General features: G+C 43.1%; 1 protein-coding gene across 2 annotated transcripts in view; it reads right to left on the bottom strand.

The window, feature by feature from the left end:
- Positions 1–2,003: 2,003 nt before the first annotated feature.
- Positions 2,004–19,006, bottom strand: part of HEPHL1 (hephaestin like 1) — a 35,042-nt gene continuing 18,039 nt past the window's right edge. For both annotated transcript variants that reach the window (XM_005505387.3, XM_065039898.1), the window contains 12 exons: positions 17,392–17,603; positions 16,818–16,968; positions 15,407–15,619; positions 12,925–13,138; positions 11,185–11,324; positions 10,225–10,365; positions 6,610–6,716; positions 5,940–6,162; positions 5,075–5,214; positions 4,300–4,459; positions 3,802–3,882; positions 2,004–3,722 (listed from right to left, as the gene is read on the bottom strand). In XM_005505387.3, the coding sequence (XP_005505444.3) occupies positions 3,523–3,722; positions 3,802–3,882; positions 4,300–4,459; positions 5,075–5,214; positions 5,940–6,162; positions 6,610–6,716; positions 10,225–10,365; positions 11,185–11,324; positions 12,925–13,138; positions 15,407–15,619; positions 16,818–16,968; positions 17,392–17,603 (1,982 nt within the window). In that variant the 3' untranslated portion in view covers positions 2,004–3,522. The remainder of the gene's footprint in view (positions 3,723–3,801; positions 3,883–4,299; positions 4,460–5,074; positions 5,215–5,939; positions 6,163–6,609; positions 6,717–10,224; positions 10,366–11,184; positions 11,325–12,924; positions 13,139–15,406; positions 15,620–16,817; positions 16,969–17,391; positions 17,604–19,006) is intronic.

Genomic DNA, 19,006 nt, shown 5'->3' with positions numbered 1-19,006 from the left:
CCGGAGCCGTCTCTTCTCCAGGCTGCACAGCCCCTGCTCTCTGCCCCACACCGCGTCCGGCAGATGCTCCAAGCCGTTAATCCACCGACCACCACGCGCTGTGGCATTTCAACGTGTTTAGTCACCACCGCCACATCTCAAGTCATCACAGAATCACAGAACAGTTTGGCTTGGAAGGGACCTTCAAAGGTCATCTAGTCCAAACCCCCTGCAATGAGCAGGGACATCTTCAACTTGCTTTTTGTGGGAGTTACTTTTTGTGGGAGCCAGTGGGATGCATTCACCTTTAATAAGCATTAATTCATTTTCCCCTTCATAGTTTTCCAGTTGCTTTCTGAATCTCTGTAAACTCAGAGCATCCTCAGCTCCCTCAGACCAGGAGTTACAGGTGACCATTCACACATGAAGAGCCACCTCCTGTGCCGTGCCTTGCACGTAGCACTCCCCTAGCTCATACCGCTTCTGCCAAAAGGGACAAATTGTTCCCTTCTCCACTCAACTCTCCCTTTTTTAAAGCTCTATCTCTATCTGTTTTCAATTGTCCTTTGTATTTTTCCAAGCCCAAATCCAAGGAAATAATTCCTCGTGTGGAAACTGTTATACAACACTGATTCCCTTTCTTTTTCTTTCTCTGCTGCTCTTGTGCTGCTATGTCCTCTCTGGGATGGGGCTTATCACCATGTAATAGTATTAAATTGTTCTCTGATTTGCTCTGCTCTTAATTCCTACTGATTCCTAATATTCAGCTGCCTTTCTGCCTAATATAAAGCACCTGAGCTAATGTTCTCATTAAGCTGTTACAAATAAGACCCCATTTCTGGTTTGCTTAGACAGTATGATGCACATAGGGCTAGGACTGCTTTTTTTCCGCAAGTACTACTGCAAACATATCAGTAGTAAACTTTATATTTTTAACATTCATTTTTCATGTTACATGTACTTATGGTTGTCAGTCAACTTGGTCACCCTTTTTCATAGAATCACAGAATGTCAGGGGTTGGAAGCGACCTCGAAAGATCATCCAGTCCAATCCCCCTGCTGGAGCAGGAAGACCCAGATGAGGTTACACAGGAAGGTGTCCAGGCGGGTTTGAATGTCTCCAGAGTAGGAGACTCACAACCCCCCTGGGCAGCCTGTTCCAGTGTCTGTTCCCCTCACTGAGAAGAAGTTTCTTCTCAAATTTAAGTGGAACCTTCACACCACTTACAGAAAACAGTAAAGAGCAAGGATCCTTGCAACACCCCATGACTGACTTCCACTGTGAAATATGGCCAGGTATTTAGCCTCTGTGGACCCTTTCTCTCATTCCACGGTGATTTAATTTCTTTAAGAAGCTTTAATTAAGGACCTTCTCAAATGTCTTATGGAAATGCAAGCAGACTGTATCCATCTAGGTCTCTTATCTACATGTTGAGTCCTTCAAAACCTCGCTGAGGCACAATTTTCTTTAATAAAAAAAATAAAATAAAATAAATTCTTCCATGACCTGTTTTGCCCCTTTGTCCACTTTTCTGCCTCTTTTTTTTCTTTTTTTTTTATTTATTTTTTTAGAATTGTTTCTTTCAGCTTGTGTTGTGTGGGTGTCAGAGGTGCTTATTCCTCTGACAAGTTTTGAAAGGTCGATCTCGCATTTGTCACTTTTTGAGCTCTTGGTGCGAGGACAGTTTCAGACAGCTACCCAAGTTCGTAATTGAGATTCTTCATACTCGAGTGCCTATGGTGCTCTCTGGAGAACACACCTGTCTGGTGACTTGTTCATTTTCTTCCTCTGTTAATTTTGTTGCTGGTCCTTCAGCACAGGTGTCAGGACATGGCTGGCTAAGGGCTGCTTGCACCAGGCAGCAATGTTAAATGCTTTACACTTTCTGAGATGCTCCACGCTCTCTCTGGCAGGCTGTGCCACCTGGACGAGTAGCAGTGACATTCTGAGGAGACTTTGCTCCTGTTTCACAGCCACCACCCAGCTGAGAAGTGTACCAGATGAAATGAACTGTTCTCGAAGGTTCATACAAATAACCAGATTTTTATTATCATTGTAATCACTTTGGCTGGCTGGTTTCTAGGGTCAAAATACATTTATGATTCTGTTTCTAAAAAGTTAGAAGTATTAGCTACTTGAAAAGGGAAGTACCAAATAATTTCCTTTACTAACAGTGTATGTGTAGGTGAAAGGCTTTAATTTTGTGTGTGTACAGAAAGAAAATATTTTGCACAGAATGGGAGACCTCAATTTTAATGTTTACAAAACAGAGACATAAAATGGCTTAGAATATTTGTTTTTGTCAGCTCAAGGGGAAGATTTAGAGAAAGAATCTTGAAGTATTTATTGCTATGGTGTAAATCCTATTTGGGCTCAGTCCTGCAGATCTACCTCACTTGTGTGCTCTTAAATGGCTGGGGAAGACAAAGAATCAAGAAATAACTGAGAAACATCCAAGGAACTTCAATGTCTTGGTTAACTGAACATCAATCCATGACACCATTAAACTACAATAAAAATGATGGGGAGTAAAGTTTCCTACAGTTGAACATATTTCAAAATACAGAACTGGAAAAAAAAAAAAAAAACAAACAAAAACCCAGCAACCTGAATTTACATTCAAAATCAATTTTGGATAAACAGTTTCACAGACTTTTTTGTTCTGGATTTCCTGTGCAAGAGCTGTAGCTGATGTGAGCACTGTCTAACTAAAAATGAGCTGTAAACATTCAAGTATAATTTAAAATTGGCCTGATTCTGCCTGTCTTCCTTGCAGAGTGCAGAGATCAGCCTCCTGATGGCTTCATTACAGGCAGGGCGTGAGCTGCTACCCAGTGCAGAGAAGAGGTACAGAATCAGGATCAAAACGAGCAGCAATCACAGAGCCAACTAACTTTCTCAGAGGCTGCTCAGGGCTAGATTTCTAAAGGGATTAACAAAAGCTGTTAGAAACTAACAGCAGGGGCACTGTGAACTCCATCAGGTGCTAAAGTATATTGCTAAGTCCCTAAACGCCTTTAAAAATCTGTCCGCAGTGTAGTTTCCTCATTTAACAGGAAGGGGAAGGGGGAGGGTGGGGAAAGAGAATCGCTTAAATGTCAGTGAATTCATTGAGCCAGACTTTGGGAAACCGCGGGGACTTCCACAGTGGCCCCTGCTCCTTCAGAAGCCAGCATGCATAAAACAATCCCTGGTGGTATTTATTCCCTGGTGTGAGCCCCGTGTTTCTGCACAGAGTGCATGGATGCCATGCTGCCCGCTCCTTACACCCGTGGATCCATCCTTTGCAGGCAGTGTGGACACCAAGAGGTTGTGCTGCTCTGCTCGTCTGCCAAATTTCATCTTGGGCACAGCTCAGCTGAACTCCGGAGGGGTCGAAATGGTGATGGGTGGTGTGTGGCTCTCGGAGCTGAACAGCTCATGTTGACTCTTGAGAGCGCTGGCTATAGGGTAGGACTATCAGCTTATGTCTTGTTCCAGTTTTATTAGCAGCATGTCATGAAATCCAGCGCGGCTCTGTGAATGATGCTAAAAATGGGGATTTACAGGGAGTCTGCTAGAAGTGCGCTTTTGTCATGCAGAGCCGTGTAATGGATCCTGCTTCCTTGGCGGGTGACGAGGCAGAAGGTTAATACTGTTGACAGCAGAACAAGTCCAATGAAAAAAAAGACTGCGAGTATCAGGCTGGCTTCTCCAGGACTCAAAGCTTTGCCAAAAAAATTGCCTCCTTTGTTGTCATAATCTGTTAAAAGAGAAATAGTTAATGAGAGATCTATGAGTTAATCTGAAAAGTTTTAAATTACATTTGAGGATACGCTTACCATTTGTGGTGGTCCTATTTTTTGCAGTAGTTGTATTGTATGCTCCAGTTGTGACTCCTCCTTCTGAAGGAGCTTCCCACTCTGTGAGGAGAGAAAGAAACAGTAGCTAAGTTGAAAACCTTAATAAACACTTTTTTTTGGTCTTCTGGAAAAGTAGCCTTGATTTTATTCAATTCCTTCTACCTTGTTGATCTGAACAGAGATCATGACTAGATCAGCGCAGCAGGTGACTAATGGTCCATAGCCTGTCACTGTCTCAGAGGTGCCCTTGTGAAACACCAACTGTTTTTAAGTTGCAGAGAACAGCAAAGATTACTGTCCTTGTCATGTCATAAGTTGTGTTTTTCCTGTCCCTAGATGATGCCAGCTGGCTGTGGTGGTAATTTATAGGTTCTTCCCACCAGCGTGCAGGGTGCAGTGTTGACATTAGCTCTCTGCCTTCCATCCGACCTGCTGTGATACCACCTCCAAGTCCTAGACATGTTTCTGATACCTCACCTGATTTATTGATAGTGTAGGTCGTCTCCATGCCAGCATGGATGTGATCAGCTACGTGGCAGTGCAGAAGCCACGTTCCAGGGTTTTCTGCTACGAGTTCAACTGTTTGGAAAGTCCCAGGAAAAAGGTCGTACACATCTCCTCTGTGGTCCTTATCTGTCTGTGGCAAGGCAAAACCAGCATTGTAAGAGTCTTGCCTCAAAGAGCCCCCACGGACACTGAAATATTCCAGTTACACTTCCAGCTCCTCAAGGCACATCTAATGCTTCTTGTTATGTGTTTCTAATATACCTCATCCAGGGAAACTGAGGTCTGTGGACACCCCTTATTTAATCAATTAGTTAATTAACAACAAGACACCATTCCTGATGACTTCAAGCGCTCATTGAACACGGGCATTTCTTTGAAAGACAGATTTTTCAGATAGTCCTGCCAGTGCTAAGCTATCACAACATAAAACTATACTGTAAGCAGCCATAACTCTGATTTTCTCCCTGTATCTTCCCTTATAGCCATGGGTAAAAATATATTTTTACCTACCTCATCATGTCCTCTAATAGTGACATTTATTCATGTTTTCTAACAGGTTCAGAGCGGTAGAAGCTTTACAAAAATCTCATCCATTTTGTATTTTCTTCATACGCAAAACTCCCACTGGCCTCAGCACCAACCCAGGGCTCTGTGCCCAAGCTGCAAAACTGAGCTAGAACTCGGAATTTTTTACAAGAATTTCCCATCGCATGAGAAAGTTTTTATTTTGATTAATTTTACCAACCTTAAAGATGAAGGTCTGTGCATGGAAATGAACCGTATGTATATCTACTTCATTGCCCATTCCTATCAAATACCAGTTTGTCCTATCACCTTGATTCATCGTTAGGCCCAGGAGACTGTTATAAATCTTCCCATTGATTGCTGGAAAAATGACAAAATAGGATGGATTAATAACTGGCCCTGGTACGGGTGATGATAACCTCCACTTCAGGCACCTTTTGCACTTTCCAGGGAGACCGGGTGCCCAGGCAGAGTGGGGACACACACAGTGTGGCCTGGGAAAGGGCTCCCCATAGTGACCGCTGCCATAGCAGGGACACAGTCACCTTTTTGTTTCAGTTTCCAAATCATTTAACTGCCCAGCAGCAACCATTTTTCTATCTTGAAAAGCACCAGGTAGATTTTTTCCTCCTGAACAAACAGGATTTATGCTGAGAAGTTACATGGGAAAAGAGGGAATAGACTTGTTGCCTAAAACGGTACCATCTGTAGAAAGAGAAGTTTGCTTTGCCAGGGCTGTTCCTGCCCCATCTGGTCCATTCTGCCTGGCTCCTGGGCTGGCTGCTACTACAGCCACAATCGTCAAATGTCATCCTTACACTCCTACAAAACAAGCCCGCAAGGAACACAGCTTCCAAACAGCGAGAGAAGTCTGGCAGGGCAGCCTCTTCCCATGAGTATAAGGTTAAACTGTCTTGTTAGAAAAATATCTTGGCTAGGCCTCAGGGAATCTTTTTATTTCCAGAGTTGCAGCTTGTGAGGTTGTCACATGGCTGGTAACTGCAGGCTAAGCCCGGTGTCTTCCTAAAATGGCTGTGAAAAATAAACCTCTATCCTCTTGGCTTCTGCCACCAAGTCCTACATACCATGCTTGCTGTTGCCTTCTACAAAGTCCTTTGTGGAATTAAAATCATCAGGATCCTTATGAAGGTATGTTTCGATATTTTCTTTCAAATACCAGGATTCATTTTCATCAAACACCATAAACAGAAGGGTAAATTCACGATCAATGTCTTTCCTTACTCCTCTTTCATCTAGAACTCCTTTTCTGCAAACTACGAGAGGCCCAATCAGACCACTGTATGTATCCTGAAATAAAATAAATATATGCATTACAACTTTCTACTTCATTCTGTCATGAAATAGATACAGAACAACTACAGATTAAATAAAGGTGAAATTCCATTTTCCTGTCAGAAGAGAAAAAAATCATGACTGTCTGATTAGATATATCTTTCTCTACATGTTCTTATGTTAACATATCGAAGCAATGTTTTGCCTTCACCCAAAATCCCTTCAACGATTCTTTAAGGAGGGAATCACATTACAATGGTGTATCCCTGTGGATTTCAGTAGATTAAATTACCCAGGCATGTGCAACTGTTATCAGAGACAACAAAGCATCCAATTCTGTAAATTTTTCCTCTAGCCTGTGGTTCTTGCATAAACGACAAGCAGGATCCTTTCAGAAACATTATGCAAGGCAGGATGCTTTATCCAGAGCAATGTAATCTTTAACGACCATTTCATGGTTACCTTCACAAAATTAGCTGTTGAATAATAAACCCAAGTGATACAGTTTGGATCTGTTTTACCAGGGCCAGATCGTTCTGGGACGTTCCACCTGTACGTGTTTATTTCCCCTGAAACAGAGAGAACAGTTTTACCAAGAGCAGCTGGGTATTAGAGGCTTTGAACAGTATGTAACTGAGATCTGCTACCCTTCTCACCAAAAAATGATCTCTATCAAAAGCATCTGTGTAAGCATGCAGCAGTGGGATGTGGGCATGATTCTGCCTTTTAGAAGGTCAGTGAGGTTCCAGTGGTGTAAACGAAGGCAGATAGCTCCCACAAGAGGAGATCTGCAAATGTGGCATCCCCCAGAGGGAAGTTTGGAGATAAGACTTTTCATCTCTCTCCATGGGCAAAACTTGTAGCAGGTCAGTGATCTTGGATACCAATGCTTAATGTCAGTTGAAGGTGTCAGGAGCCAAGCTTCAGAAAATATTTCTGGGATTTTATCAGTAGAAAAGGGAACACGGATGTGGCAGTTGCTCCTGGGATTTTGCAGGTGGTGCTGCAGCAGCGTGGCAGCTCTGGGGCTGGAGAGATCTGGGTATGTACCAATCTGCTGCCTGGGAGCAACAAGGGAGTTGTCCCTCTCCCAGCTGAGCCTTCTCTCCTCAGCACTTACTGGCGAACCCATCTCTTCCCAAAAGCCATCACCTCTGCCATGTCTTCCCTGAGACGAGACTCCCTGACCTTTGATTTGATTAAAAAAGCCAATCTGATGGGGAAATTATTAATTTGGGTGGGGATCAGTTCTCTTCACTGAACATAAACACACCTATGTTCAGATGAACTGCCTGCACTGTGTGTCCCTGCTTTGTTGTGGTTTGGTTTGTTTTGTTTTTCGCTACTACTGCAGAGAAGTGTAGGAGACCAAGATGTTCCAGCACCTCCACCTTTTAAGTGGTGGATAAACATTGAGTCAGGCAGTCTCTGGCCCAAAATTATTTCAGGGTGACAAAACCCAAGAACAGCTGTGGATCCATTGTGAGACAGGGGAAAACAAAGGAATCACAGAACTCTTGGCCATGGTCTTAGTACAGCTACAACTCAACAGCTGCCAACAGCTGTGGGCATAAGCGCAAAGGAGAGTTTTCAAACTTACATGGTTGTGAAGTGACTGAGCCTAGTTTTGTGTCACTGAGACACTGCACATGGATCATGCAATACTGAGCTTTATTGTACAGCACTAGCTACAAGAAACGGTGATTCTCGGTTATTATACTATATGAAAAGAGTTTCATGTAGATGTTGCAATATCATTTAATCTTACAGGACAAGAACCTTCTGTTAATTATAACATGGGTTTGTATACTTCAACAGAGAACAGAAAGGCTTTCAAGACACAGCATCACACTAACAGGACAGAAAACACAAACAATAAAGCCTTCAGTCTCAGAGGCGTTCATGTCATGGAGACATACACCAGGGAAAAGTTTGTCACGGACCTGTATCCAATCTACATGTCATCACCTTTTTAGAAGGTGTGCTATGCAGAGAGAGCCCGGCCATGGTCCTTCATCACTTCCTTGCTTTTTACCTCTCACTTTGGAATGTTTGGAGGCTGTAGATGGAAAAACCTCTCTACTGAAGACCTGAGACGCTTCAGGTGGCATCAAAGACCTATCTTTGAAGGGCAAATGAAACATAACCCCTGAAAAGACTGATAAACAAGAGGAAAATGGATGTTTTCTCCCTTCTCGCTGCTGGGTAAATGGAGCAATGGAGAGGGAGGGGGCAAAACTGTGACAGCCGAGAGCTGTTTTGGCTTAGGCTGCCATGGATCTGCTCTCTGCATCTCTTTACCATGCCACCCACAGCCTCTTGAGGAGCTGGCAGTACTCTCAGAAGCACAATTCAGCAGGACATAAATCTGTTTGATGACTGGTTCAGGATTTAGTAGAACTAGTTGGGCTCTGGGGAGCTTTGGGTGAGCAGTCCAGCCTGGTTTAGGAAGATTGCAAGGATTTTGAGATGAGGGTGGTAGGAACTGAAGAGTACAGGAATTATTCATGTTTTGAGGGACCTGTTTTCTGTATTAACTACTGTTTCCGAACTCCTAAGGAAAAGTCTGCCCTCGGATCTTGCTGAAGGGTCTTTTTCTTTGGCTTCCTGTTAAACACAGACACCTTTCCTTGTCTAGTTCATCCCAAGCCTGCTCCCATGTGGACACAAAAGACATGGCAGTGTTGTTTCCAGAGTTACACCTTAACTCTCGACAAAATAGCATTGACAATATCATGGACCAAATAACAAAATAAGGGAGTCATATAAATCATCTATATTAACCATAGGTGCATCAAACCCCAGCACGGAAGACACTGGAGATATGGCCATGGATCTGTATGTGATTGTACTGTATCGATACAGCTTCCTACGGGAAAGAGATTTCAGCTTCCAGAGAGGTTTAGTACATCAGAATTTATTTTCATTTGGTTTCACACTTAAGCTCACAAATGACATGAAAAAATTTCATGGGTGATGGAAAGAAAAGGTGTGTACATTTTGAATTGACTATTATGCCTGGATTTGAGTTTGGCTTCCTACTAAAATACAAAACCCAAGATAAAGGCTGAGAGAGCTGGGGATGTTCAGCCTGGGGAACAGAAGGCTCCGGGGAGACCTAGTTGTGGCCTTTCAGTACTTAAAAGGGGCCTGTAAGAAAGATAGGGACAGACTTTTTAGTAGGGCCTGTTGTGATAGGACAAGGGGTGATGGTTTTAAACTAAAAGAGGAGAGATTCAGGTTAGACATGAGAAAGAAATTTTTACACTGAAGGTGGTGAAACCCTGGCCCAGGTTGCCCAGAGAGGTGGTAGATGCCCTATCCCTGGAGACATTCCAGGCCAGGCTGGACGGGGCTCTGAGGAACCTGATCTGGGTGAAGATGTCCCTGCTCATGGCAAGGCGGTTGGACTAGATGAGCTTTGAAGGGCCCTTCCAACCCAAGCTATTCTATGATTCCATGATGACTCTATAAAAACTGAAGTACAAAAATCGTAACACGTATTTTTCTATAAGAAAAAAAATAAATGATGTGAGAATTATTTTCCAGTATTTTCCTCACTAGAAACTGAGGCATATTTGGTATACTTCCTCAAAGACTTTTAAATCACATGACAGTGATATTTTGCATGTTGTGCATCAGCTCTGAATGTGAATGCCAATTCTGTGCGGATTTAGAGGGAGGGAGAGTTAACATTGCCAACTGCAACTCTATCAATGAGTTTCTCTGTTTTTGAAACATCGTTGGTGTGTCTGTCTGGAGCAAATGCAGTGCTGGCTTACACTTCTCTTGCTGTGATTATGGGCCTGCTTCTGCTTTTTTTGGATGTCATCCAGTGACATTACATTCCTGTTTCTACCCTTGATAGGATCAAAGGTCCATTCTTTGCCCAAACATGCCTACTTGATCAAGAACCTATATGTATAACAACACAGAATTGTGTCCGAATAAACACAAGGGTATAATTCCTGCAGATACACATAGATACACATAAGCTTGAAAGAATGTGCTAAAGATGTGCTAAAATGCTTTTATATATTTATAGCTCAAAGGAAAAAGAAGAAACGAGAGCCTTACCAGGGAGGGTAATTGGTGTCTCAGGCTGTTCTTCACAACCCACCTCTTCTATACCATGAGCACTTACTGAATAAGGCCTGCTGGCTTTGTTCTTAAATACGATCAGTACAGAGTCACCAACCTCGGCATGGAGTAACGGCCCTAAAATAAAAGACACCAGTGACTAATGCTGCTGTTCTGAGTTTAACAAACTTTCAACAGCTCGGCCTAGGCCAGGAGCCAAGGTCTTTCTCAAAACCCTCAGGCTTTTCTATTCTTTCAGCAAAGCGATCAAAATCGGTTTGTTATCTCAGCTGATGAAAAGCTCTGTATATATAAAAAATCTTTTCTCTTTTTGGTCAATGAGAAGAATTGTTCAGTCTGGAGACAAGTTTTTGGACAGCTTGTTTTTAAGGAAAATTCATGTGAATGGTTTTTGTGTCTTTCAAGAGTTTACTTCTTTTGCTGGCAACAGCTTTTGGTTTTGTTTTTGGTTTTTGCTTTTCTACTGCAAAAAAAGAAAATGTAAAATATGTTCCTAGGGATTGTGGACTACTTTATGACCAGTTGTTGCCCACTTCTTACCCCATTAAAAGCATGAGCTGATCATTATTTTATGGCACGCATAAAGTTTTGTCTTGCCCAATTTCAGATACAAATCCAGCCCCTTAATATTGACTTAATCTACCTACAAGAGTATCCCCCACTTTACATACTCTCATGTTAATGTGAAACCTAGAATCGCCATTTCAGCATCCTCTCTGTTACTAGTCCTTAGAAAATGCCTTATTTATGTTTGAGAATGAATTCCCTAATTTGGAAAGCATCTTTATGCTCAGCAATTTTAGAAATCAGGTGTAAAATCACTGCTAATCAGTGTTCTTTGTCTTCCATGTTAACAAAGCTGGAAAACTGTGTTGCTTTTGGAAAGCAACCCTTCCATTCATGAGACTCAGTCCGTGAGCTGTGAGAGCTACTTGCCCAGGATTTCCAAGTGTTCTTCCTCCTCTGACCTCACTTTGCGCTGTGTGAAATTGCCATTTGTGTACTCCCTATAAACCACCTTCTTGTACTTTGAACCGATCAGGTCTTCTGCTTGGCTTAGGAAAACATGCCCATAACTGCAAAATAAAGAAGAAAACATTAAAAGAACTAAACCTTACATATCTAAAGGCTAGAACTGTTGTGTTATTCACAACAGATATGATAACAATACACGGCTCGGTCCAGTGTGTTGATTGATGTGAAGCCATGGGTGCTGCAAGAGATTTTAAACAGTAAAAAATAACAGTGATAATTCTCACTAAATGTACACCCTCTTTAAGCAGGTAAATCTCAAGATGTGTTGCACTGACCACAAACTTCTGGGAACACAAATCCTTCACCAGAGCTGTCAGAGGTAAGTTCAAGCTAAGAGTGGGTTTGACCACTTCAGCTGCATCCTCCGCGCCAAAGAGGATGTAAAAGATACTGCCTGTCCCTGCAAACCTGAATCCTCTTATCACGATGACTGCTTTCACTATCTTGGCTATCAGTCATCCACAGAGGATGACAACTGAAGCCTAACAATTTCAAAAGCAAAAGCCATCATCTGAGATAAGAGTGGGGTGCTTTACCCTGCCCCCCTGCTACTGTGTAGGGCTGGATGCTTTCCCAGCATGAAGATAAAGTGAAAAATGTATTATATTTTCCCTTCTACATCTGGCAGAGAATGCTTTTTGTGTGCCTTCCAGGTTTCTGCAGTCTCCCACAGTTTGTGGTAGCTCCTGTGAGATCCCGGAGGGCTGGCTCACCAGCAGAGGACACTCACCACCAGCTGTGGAGGAGAGCATCCACCCTCTTCTGAGAGCAGCTCTGTCTCCTGGCAGCTCATTTCCAAGGTGCCCTTGGCAGGGGTGTTGTGACGCTGGCTCACAACATACTAAACCATAGCAAAATAGTCGGCAAGAATGCTGATTATTGTAGTAATATACCGTGTGTGCAACAGCTGCTTTTGACAATACTGGAGTTAACATTTTCTTCAAACTAGCTTCATCACTTGTGACTCTTTATGTATGTTTTCTAACAACTTCACCGTACTTTTCCTCTTTAGAGGATTCAGTTCCCCGGACACTTTTCTAAGGTTTATTTTTTAAATATGTTCCTTGTACCTTTTGGTTTCACCAAAGTGCTCTCAGAGACCTCCCTGTGCAATATGATCTGGAACACGTATTTTCTGCATGCACTTTTTATTCCTTAGCACAGTGCAGTGCAGACGTGATCCACTTGTGGCTGTTACTGCCTTCTGGCTTTACCAGGGGAGCCAGTAAAGTGGTCTCAGCACCTCCCTAAAGCGTCTGCAGTGCTTGCAGCGGTTCACGTCTGGGACATGGGTCTCTTCTCTATGAAAACCAGAGAGTGTGGAGAGTGGGAAAGGGAGAGGAGGGAGCTTGGGGGCATCATTGTAGGGTTGAACTAGGCCTGGGACACACACATGGATTTAGGAACTAGGAAGCCTTCTTGGGTTCAACAACAATACAAAACACTCTGAGATGAAAACATTTGAAAATGTTCCCCGTGAACTAGTTTAGTCTGAGGCTGTCGCTTTATAAACATGCTTGCTTTTTTTTGAGTGCCTCCTAAAAAGTGCAAGGCTGGCTTCATGAAAGGATGCTTCAAATGTCCCTCTCCACTGTAAGTGTGCTCCATACATACATCAGAAACATTTTTTACTTCGGGTACCTTTCCTCATTGCTGCTGACATTGTAAATGTTCGGTGCTGAGCTCTTATTTGAGGCATAGTCCCACTCCACCTCCTCCGCAGCAATGTAGTAGAGCCTCATGACTCCATGCTGCTGCTGGGCTCGGGTGGTATTACGGCAGCTGCTGACCTCGTAGAGATGTTTCATCCCACCAACAAAGTGATCAAAAGTCCTGCAAACCACTTTGAATGTACCTGGAAAGGAGAGCACATGAGATTTACGCAATTTAAAAATACTCTAAAATGCAGCTTACCAAATTAGGTCCTGTGCCTTGCACATCTCTGATCTGTCCTAAAACAAACCCAGTCCATGATGCTTCATGGAAAGCCAAGCAAGGGGATGCTTATATCACAGAGCCCACTGGCTTTGAAAAATTTAGGGGACTGGATGAGAAACTAGTTGATAAAATGGATATGCACCAATTATATCCTTTAGACACCACGCGGTCTATGGTCTCAAGGCATAAGAGGATGTGGACTCAGGCTGACATTCACACACTCAAGAGTAAACATGCAGTACAATACTGCAGAGTTCTGGCCTGTAATTCCTACATTACAACAGGTTCTTCAACTAGAAGCGAAATGTGAATGCAGTCACAAGTGGAGATCTGTAAGTCAGCAAGTAACACTTTTACTCCATAGGAAACACTAGCCTGTTCCATATTTGCGCAAAAATTTCCATAAATTACTTCTAACCGTTTGAGTTACATTAACTACAAGGGAGCTCTGAAAAGCAACTGATTTTAGATGCCTGGCAGCAGGGACAAGCTTGCCAGGAAGCCTTTACCAGTGCTGCCCACACTGTGGACGTGCCCATAAAGAGCACGAGAAGACGTAGGAGGGATGTGCATTGCCAACACTGATAATGACACAGAGAAACAGTGTGTGTGTTTCAGAAATGCTTTTTCCTTGTCCCTGAGCATGGAGCTGCTGTGCTGGCCTTGGGTGCATGAGTTTCTCCACGGAGCACCTGCAGTTGCCCGGTGTAATCAGGCTAATGGAGGCCTCTTAGCAAGCTTGCAATACAGACCATTATACAAGAATGTCTCTAACAAACAGGAAGATGCTGCTTATAACCCTTAGTTTATATGCAACTATATGATATAAAACTGATTGAGTTAAACTGCAACTTTCTGACCCTTTGCTCTACCTCCATGAAAGGCCAAACCACCATGGGCCATTTTTTTGGTAGCTCTGATGGTCAAAGGCTACAATGACAGTGGGAGCATCTTTTGGCCTGTCCATGGGCAGATTTTAACATTTGTAATCTCCTTCCCATTTACTCAAGCAGAAGCTGACCACAATGTAGTCCTATGTAGCTCCACCTGCTCAAACTCCTCTTGGAAGAAGGAAAGCACTCTCACAGCTACTTTGTACGTGAGTCAGAGGTGGAACCAAAATTAGAAGCACAGCTCTGTCCAGACTGGATCTCAGTTCATTCCTTGCACTTCTAGGGCAAAATTGATGAAAGAGATAAAGTAACATGCAGTTAAAGAAAATAGCAGGTGTTGATGGTTGAAAAGATCTAATAATTCATTCAGTTCTCCTTATTGCCAGTAAAGGGTTAGCTGGCAAAAAATAGTATCTCCTGGAATACATTGTTTAGTGTGAGTCCTGCAGTGCAGCTTCATGGCAAATGGTGGAAATGGATGGGATATACATAAGAAAAGAATCTGCTGTCTTACAGACACCAGCACCAGAGGTCTAACCCTGGTTTAATGCACACACACAAGGCCAGCAGATACTTCTGTCAGGTGCCCTGGCCGAGGATGGCCATTGGCATAACCTTGAACAACTCTGATGACTCCAGTGACTTAAACAGAGTTGCACCAATGTAAAGAAAAGTCACATTGCGCTCTTTGACATGAAGCTTGTTTGAAGAGCTTCCACCAAAGAGTTTGTCCCCTGTAAGTCTCAAGAATGTATCATTGGATTACACATGAGAATTAAATGTATCTCAAGGGGGACAAGGACATGAGTTGGACTCAATGATCCTTGTGGGTTCCTTCCAACTCAGGACATTATACGATTCTGTGATTCTATCTTTAATGCATACGCTTCTGAAGAAACTTCTGAAGACTAACTATTATTGAATAACTGTTATTGAAGTCCTAAAATACATTAAATAATGCTGACTGTCTACACAGCAGTTAATTCTATCTTCACTAAAAAATCCCGTTTTGAGAGTTTTAGAAATTCTGTGACCTTCCTGTTAGCTATCTGTCTGCCTGATGCTCTGCCTATCCCAAGGTCACCAAAGCCCCTGCTCTTTGGTGCACATACACATTTAATTTACAGCACCTTCCCAAAAAAGTACCAGCCTGAATTCTCAGCTATGCCAGGTCCCAAATGGTCTCCACACTTTCAGCCTCCCTCGCACAGAGCAGAGCATCTCACCGACTGTTATTTTGGCTGCCTGGTTTCTGCACATCCCACACCACCAAGATAAGCTCATGAACGTACCCACGCGGTCTGGCTGCATCAGCGCTGTACCCGATAAATGAGGAAACAAGGCCAGCCCATCCCTCGTTGTCCCTCTCAGGTCAATGGTGTTTCCTTGGAAATGGACCCCGTGCATGTCGTAGTGGCTGCCCAGCCCAATGAGGTGCCAGGACACCTTGTCATCCTTGCACATGGCCAGGCCTGGCAGGTTACCAAACAAGTAGCCATTAACGGCTGGAAGAGAAGGAAAGAACCCGGTTGGCAGCAGGTCAACGGAAACTCATCACAGAACCTCCTACCACCTCCCCAGCAAGAAAATCACAACTCAGCAAGTTGTGGCATTAATTAAAGGAGCATTTTATGAAGCAAAGGTAGCACTGGATGATACCAAATTGTTGCCTAAATGCTATTCCTATAAACTGTGATCTACCTTTCTTTTTAGCCTGTAATTTCTTGTAATAGCCTTCTGCAGTGATATAACACTTTTCCTCCAAGCTTTTCAGGGTGCCTTACAGACACCAGGTAAGTGTTTAAATTAGGTACCTCCTTTCAGCCTGGAGAATGTATAACCAGCTAATTGAGGCCATGGAGTCAGCCATAAAGAGTCCAAGTTATAAATTCAGTTCTGATGGAACCTTTTGATGTGATTTTAACCACTTTTACTTCCAAAATGTATCTCTTTCTTCCACAAGGGTGTTATGAAGCTAAACTCCCTAATTCTCAAATGGTCTCTGTGATCACTGGGTGAAAGATATTATGGCAGAATAAAACTATACTATGAGATACCACCTCATAATGGAAGAATAACATAGATAAATCCAGAAAGCCCTGAGGTTCTCTTAACAATATATATTCTCAATGCTCTTCGGAAACCTAAAGCAAAGAGAGGTCATGTGATTTGCTCAAGTCTGTCATGTCAGGAATAACTTGGAGGACAAGTCAGGGAGAGGGTATCTGAAGTCAGATACTTACACCCAGAAGTGATGTTTTAAAATATTATGGGCCATTCCTCTAGTCTTTGCCTCTCCTCTGCCAGAGGCAGTCATTGCCCAAGTGGGAGCTGGCAGAGGAGGGCAGGTTGACCTTCATTGCCAAGGCCAACAGTGAAATTTAAATCACAAGTGACCATTGGCGGTTGGTGTCTGATGCTGGCGTTATGCCCTTTTATACACCCAAGTGTTGTATCTAAAAGCTACATGCTGGTCACTGTCTCCAGGTGTAGTTGTTAGGTAGATGCATTCATTGCTAATGTGACTAAGGTTTCAAAATGCATTCCAAGAGAATCAGGAGGCAGCCATAAGCTGACTGACAGCTTTCCACCTCACCCTCCCGCGCACTGCAGTCGGCTATGGAGGATGATAAAATCTACCAGCTCCTCTTTCTAATATGATTAAAGAAAAGATCTCATGATCAGATATTGGATATTTCATACCGTGCATTTTGTTGGATTCCTTGAAATCTGCATCATTTTCATCTACTTTTGAAGGGTCTCCAGTAAACGCTTCGATATTCTTGTTCAAATACCAGCTGTCATTCTCATCGAAGATTGAAAAGAGGAGGTAAAATTCTCTGTCTATTCCTTTCTGTAGCCAAGAAGAAAGCCAAGACATGAAGAAAAAAGTCTGTGCAGAACTACCAAAGCATTTCTTTTTTTTAAACAAAGCTTTATTTCCCCCTAAAATTGTAGCCATCTCCTTAGTATGTTCTGGTAGAGGCAGGGATTAGCACACTTCCATCAGCCAGAAGGGTAAAGAAAGTGTCCATTACTTATTTAGGATAGTTAGATGCATTCATTGCTAGTAAGTGCATGGAAAAGATGGAAAACCTAAGGCTGAGACAGAAAACTGGGGAATGACAGTATCACCTTCCTAACCATCCCCCTAGGTCAGGTTTTGCCCTGAGAAATGACTTTTTTTAATCTCTTAACTGGGCGAACTGGCCAATGTGGGAACCCCCCCAGTGCACCATTATGTTGCCAGGGACAGGCGGATGTTCACGTTGGGCACCTGTGTCCCGTCGTGGTTCAGCGTGTTCTTCCGACAGACCAGTAAAGGTCCCACAAGGCCGGAGTTGGTGTCCTTAACAGCATCGGTGGCTGAGTAGTACAGATAGGTCAAGCATGGGGGGTCAGCCTCTGACGGACCTCCATTTTCAGGCACCCTCCATTTGTATGTGAAGGTTTCACCTGGCTTAACGTGGGCTCCTGGCTTCAGATAGCCTGCAGAGAGAAAAATGAGGAGCATCAAGGTTATGGGAAGGTTTTATCTGCTTGAACATAAGCATTAGCTGGGAGTCAGACATAGCTGCTGATTTCTGTGGACTACCTCCCCTCCTTGCAGCCACAGCCTGAAAACCATCCCATAGTCAGGGTACTTATGCCATGGGGACATCTAACCAGAGTCTTGTGCCATGGGGACAACCAAACCCGTTCCCTGCAGAACAAGTTTAGCTGCTTCACCCAGACACCTTCCAACATTATCTGGATTATCTGGATTCAATCAGACAAGTCATGCAGAGCCCACCCTTGGGTTTAAATGGCTTCCACTAATCTTTTTGGCTTACCTGCCCTATCATGAGATTCATCTGTGGTATGAACACAGACTCTGGCTTTTCATTAAGCACCAACAAACCAATTACATCAGTGAGTGGAGCTGCAGCCATGGCTGTTTAGAAATTTGAATCAAATTTCATCCTAGTAATTGTTTCTGATTTTGTAGCAATGCACAGGAACCTCTGCCAGAGTGTCTGGAAGAAGCTATTTTAAAAATATTTGGGCCATTGTCTGCTGCTTTGCACAGAGTGGATTTAGAACCATTCATGTAATTCAACCACTGTAAAAGAGTGTTGGTATCCACTCAGAGAGGACTTACAAAATGGACTTGAAAGGAAAGTTGGGAAAAGGGGTCAGCCCTCTACCTTTTGTAGAAAAAGCAACACGTGTTAAGTAAAATTTTTGGTCTTTGCTAGGAGGAATATCAAACCAGAAATTTGGTTTAACGCTTAGGCACCCATTGACTGGATTTTCTCAGCACAGTCAGGTGTGTTTGACAGCAGCAGATTGCACTGATCTGATACTCCTCTCTAATACTCCAAGAGAATCCTCTCGGAAACTTAGACATGAGTGAAAAATATCAGTATTGCATTTAAACACACTACTTGTCACAAACCGCAATACAAAGTAGAGTACTCCTGCCACATTATGTGATGCCACTGGATTCATCCTGCAACAGTTCTCAGTAAGGAGAAGAATACTGATTTGGAGTTTAAAACCCTCTGAGACTGGACAAGTGGTAAATGCAGCGTGGAAGAATGTTTCCTAAGAGCACAACTTTAAAAATGTCTTTAGACATCTGTAGACATCTCTAGATATATTTTTGTACAGTGTTTGCACATGAACAAGCTGCACTCAATGTACATCTCTTGAAAAATCATGGTCATCCAGTGTAAACCTACAGCCCCTGTAGGGCCTCTCCATGTGTACACTTGTAGATAGATACTATGGAAATCCAAGACACAAGGGTTACAAGGAGAGAAGAAGGACCAGAAAGTTCATTGATGGATCTGGAGTCAAGTTCCTCTCCAAAGATCCAGAAGTGTGCAGCTCACACTGCTGCTGAATTG

The sequence above is a fragment of the Columba livia genome, chromosome 1 (assembly GCF_036013475.1).
Source record: "Columba livia isolate bColLiv1 breed racing homer chromosome 1, bColLiv1.pat.W.v2, whole genome shotgun sequence".
Classification (NCBI taxonomy): Eukaryota; Metazoa; Chordata; class Aves; order Columbiformes; family Columbidae; genus Columba; species Columba livia.
Note: the sequence above shows the minus strand (reverse complement) of the source record. Positions and strands in the feature narration are given on the sequence as shown.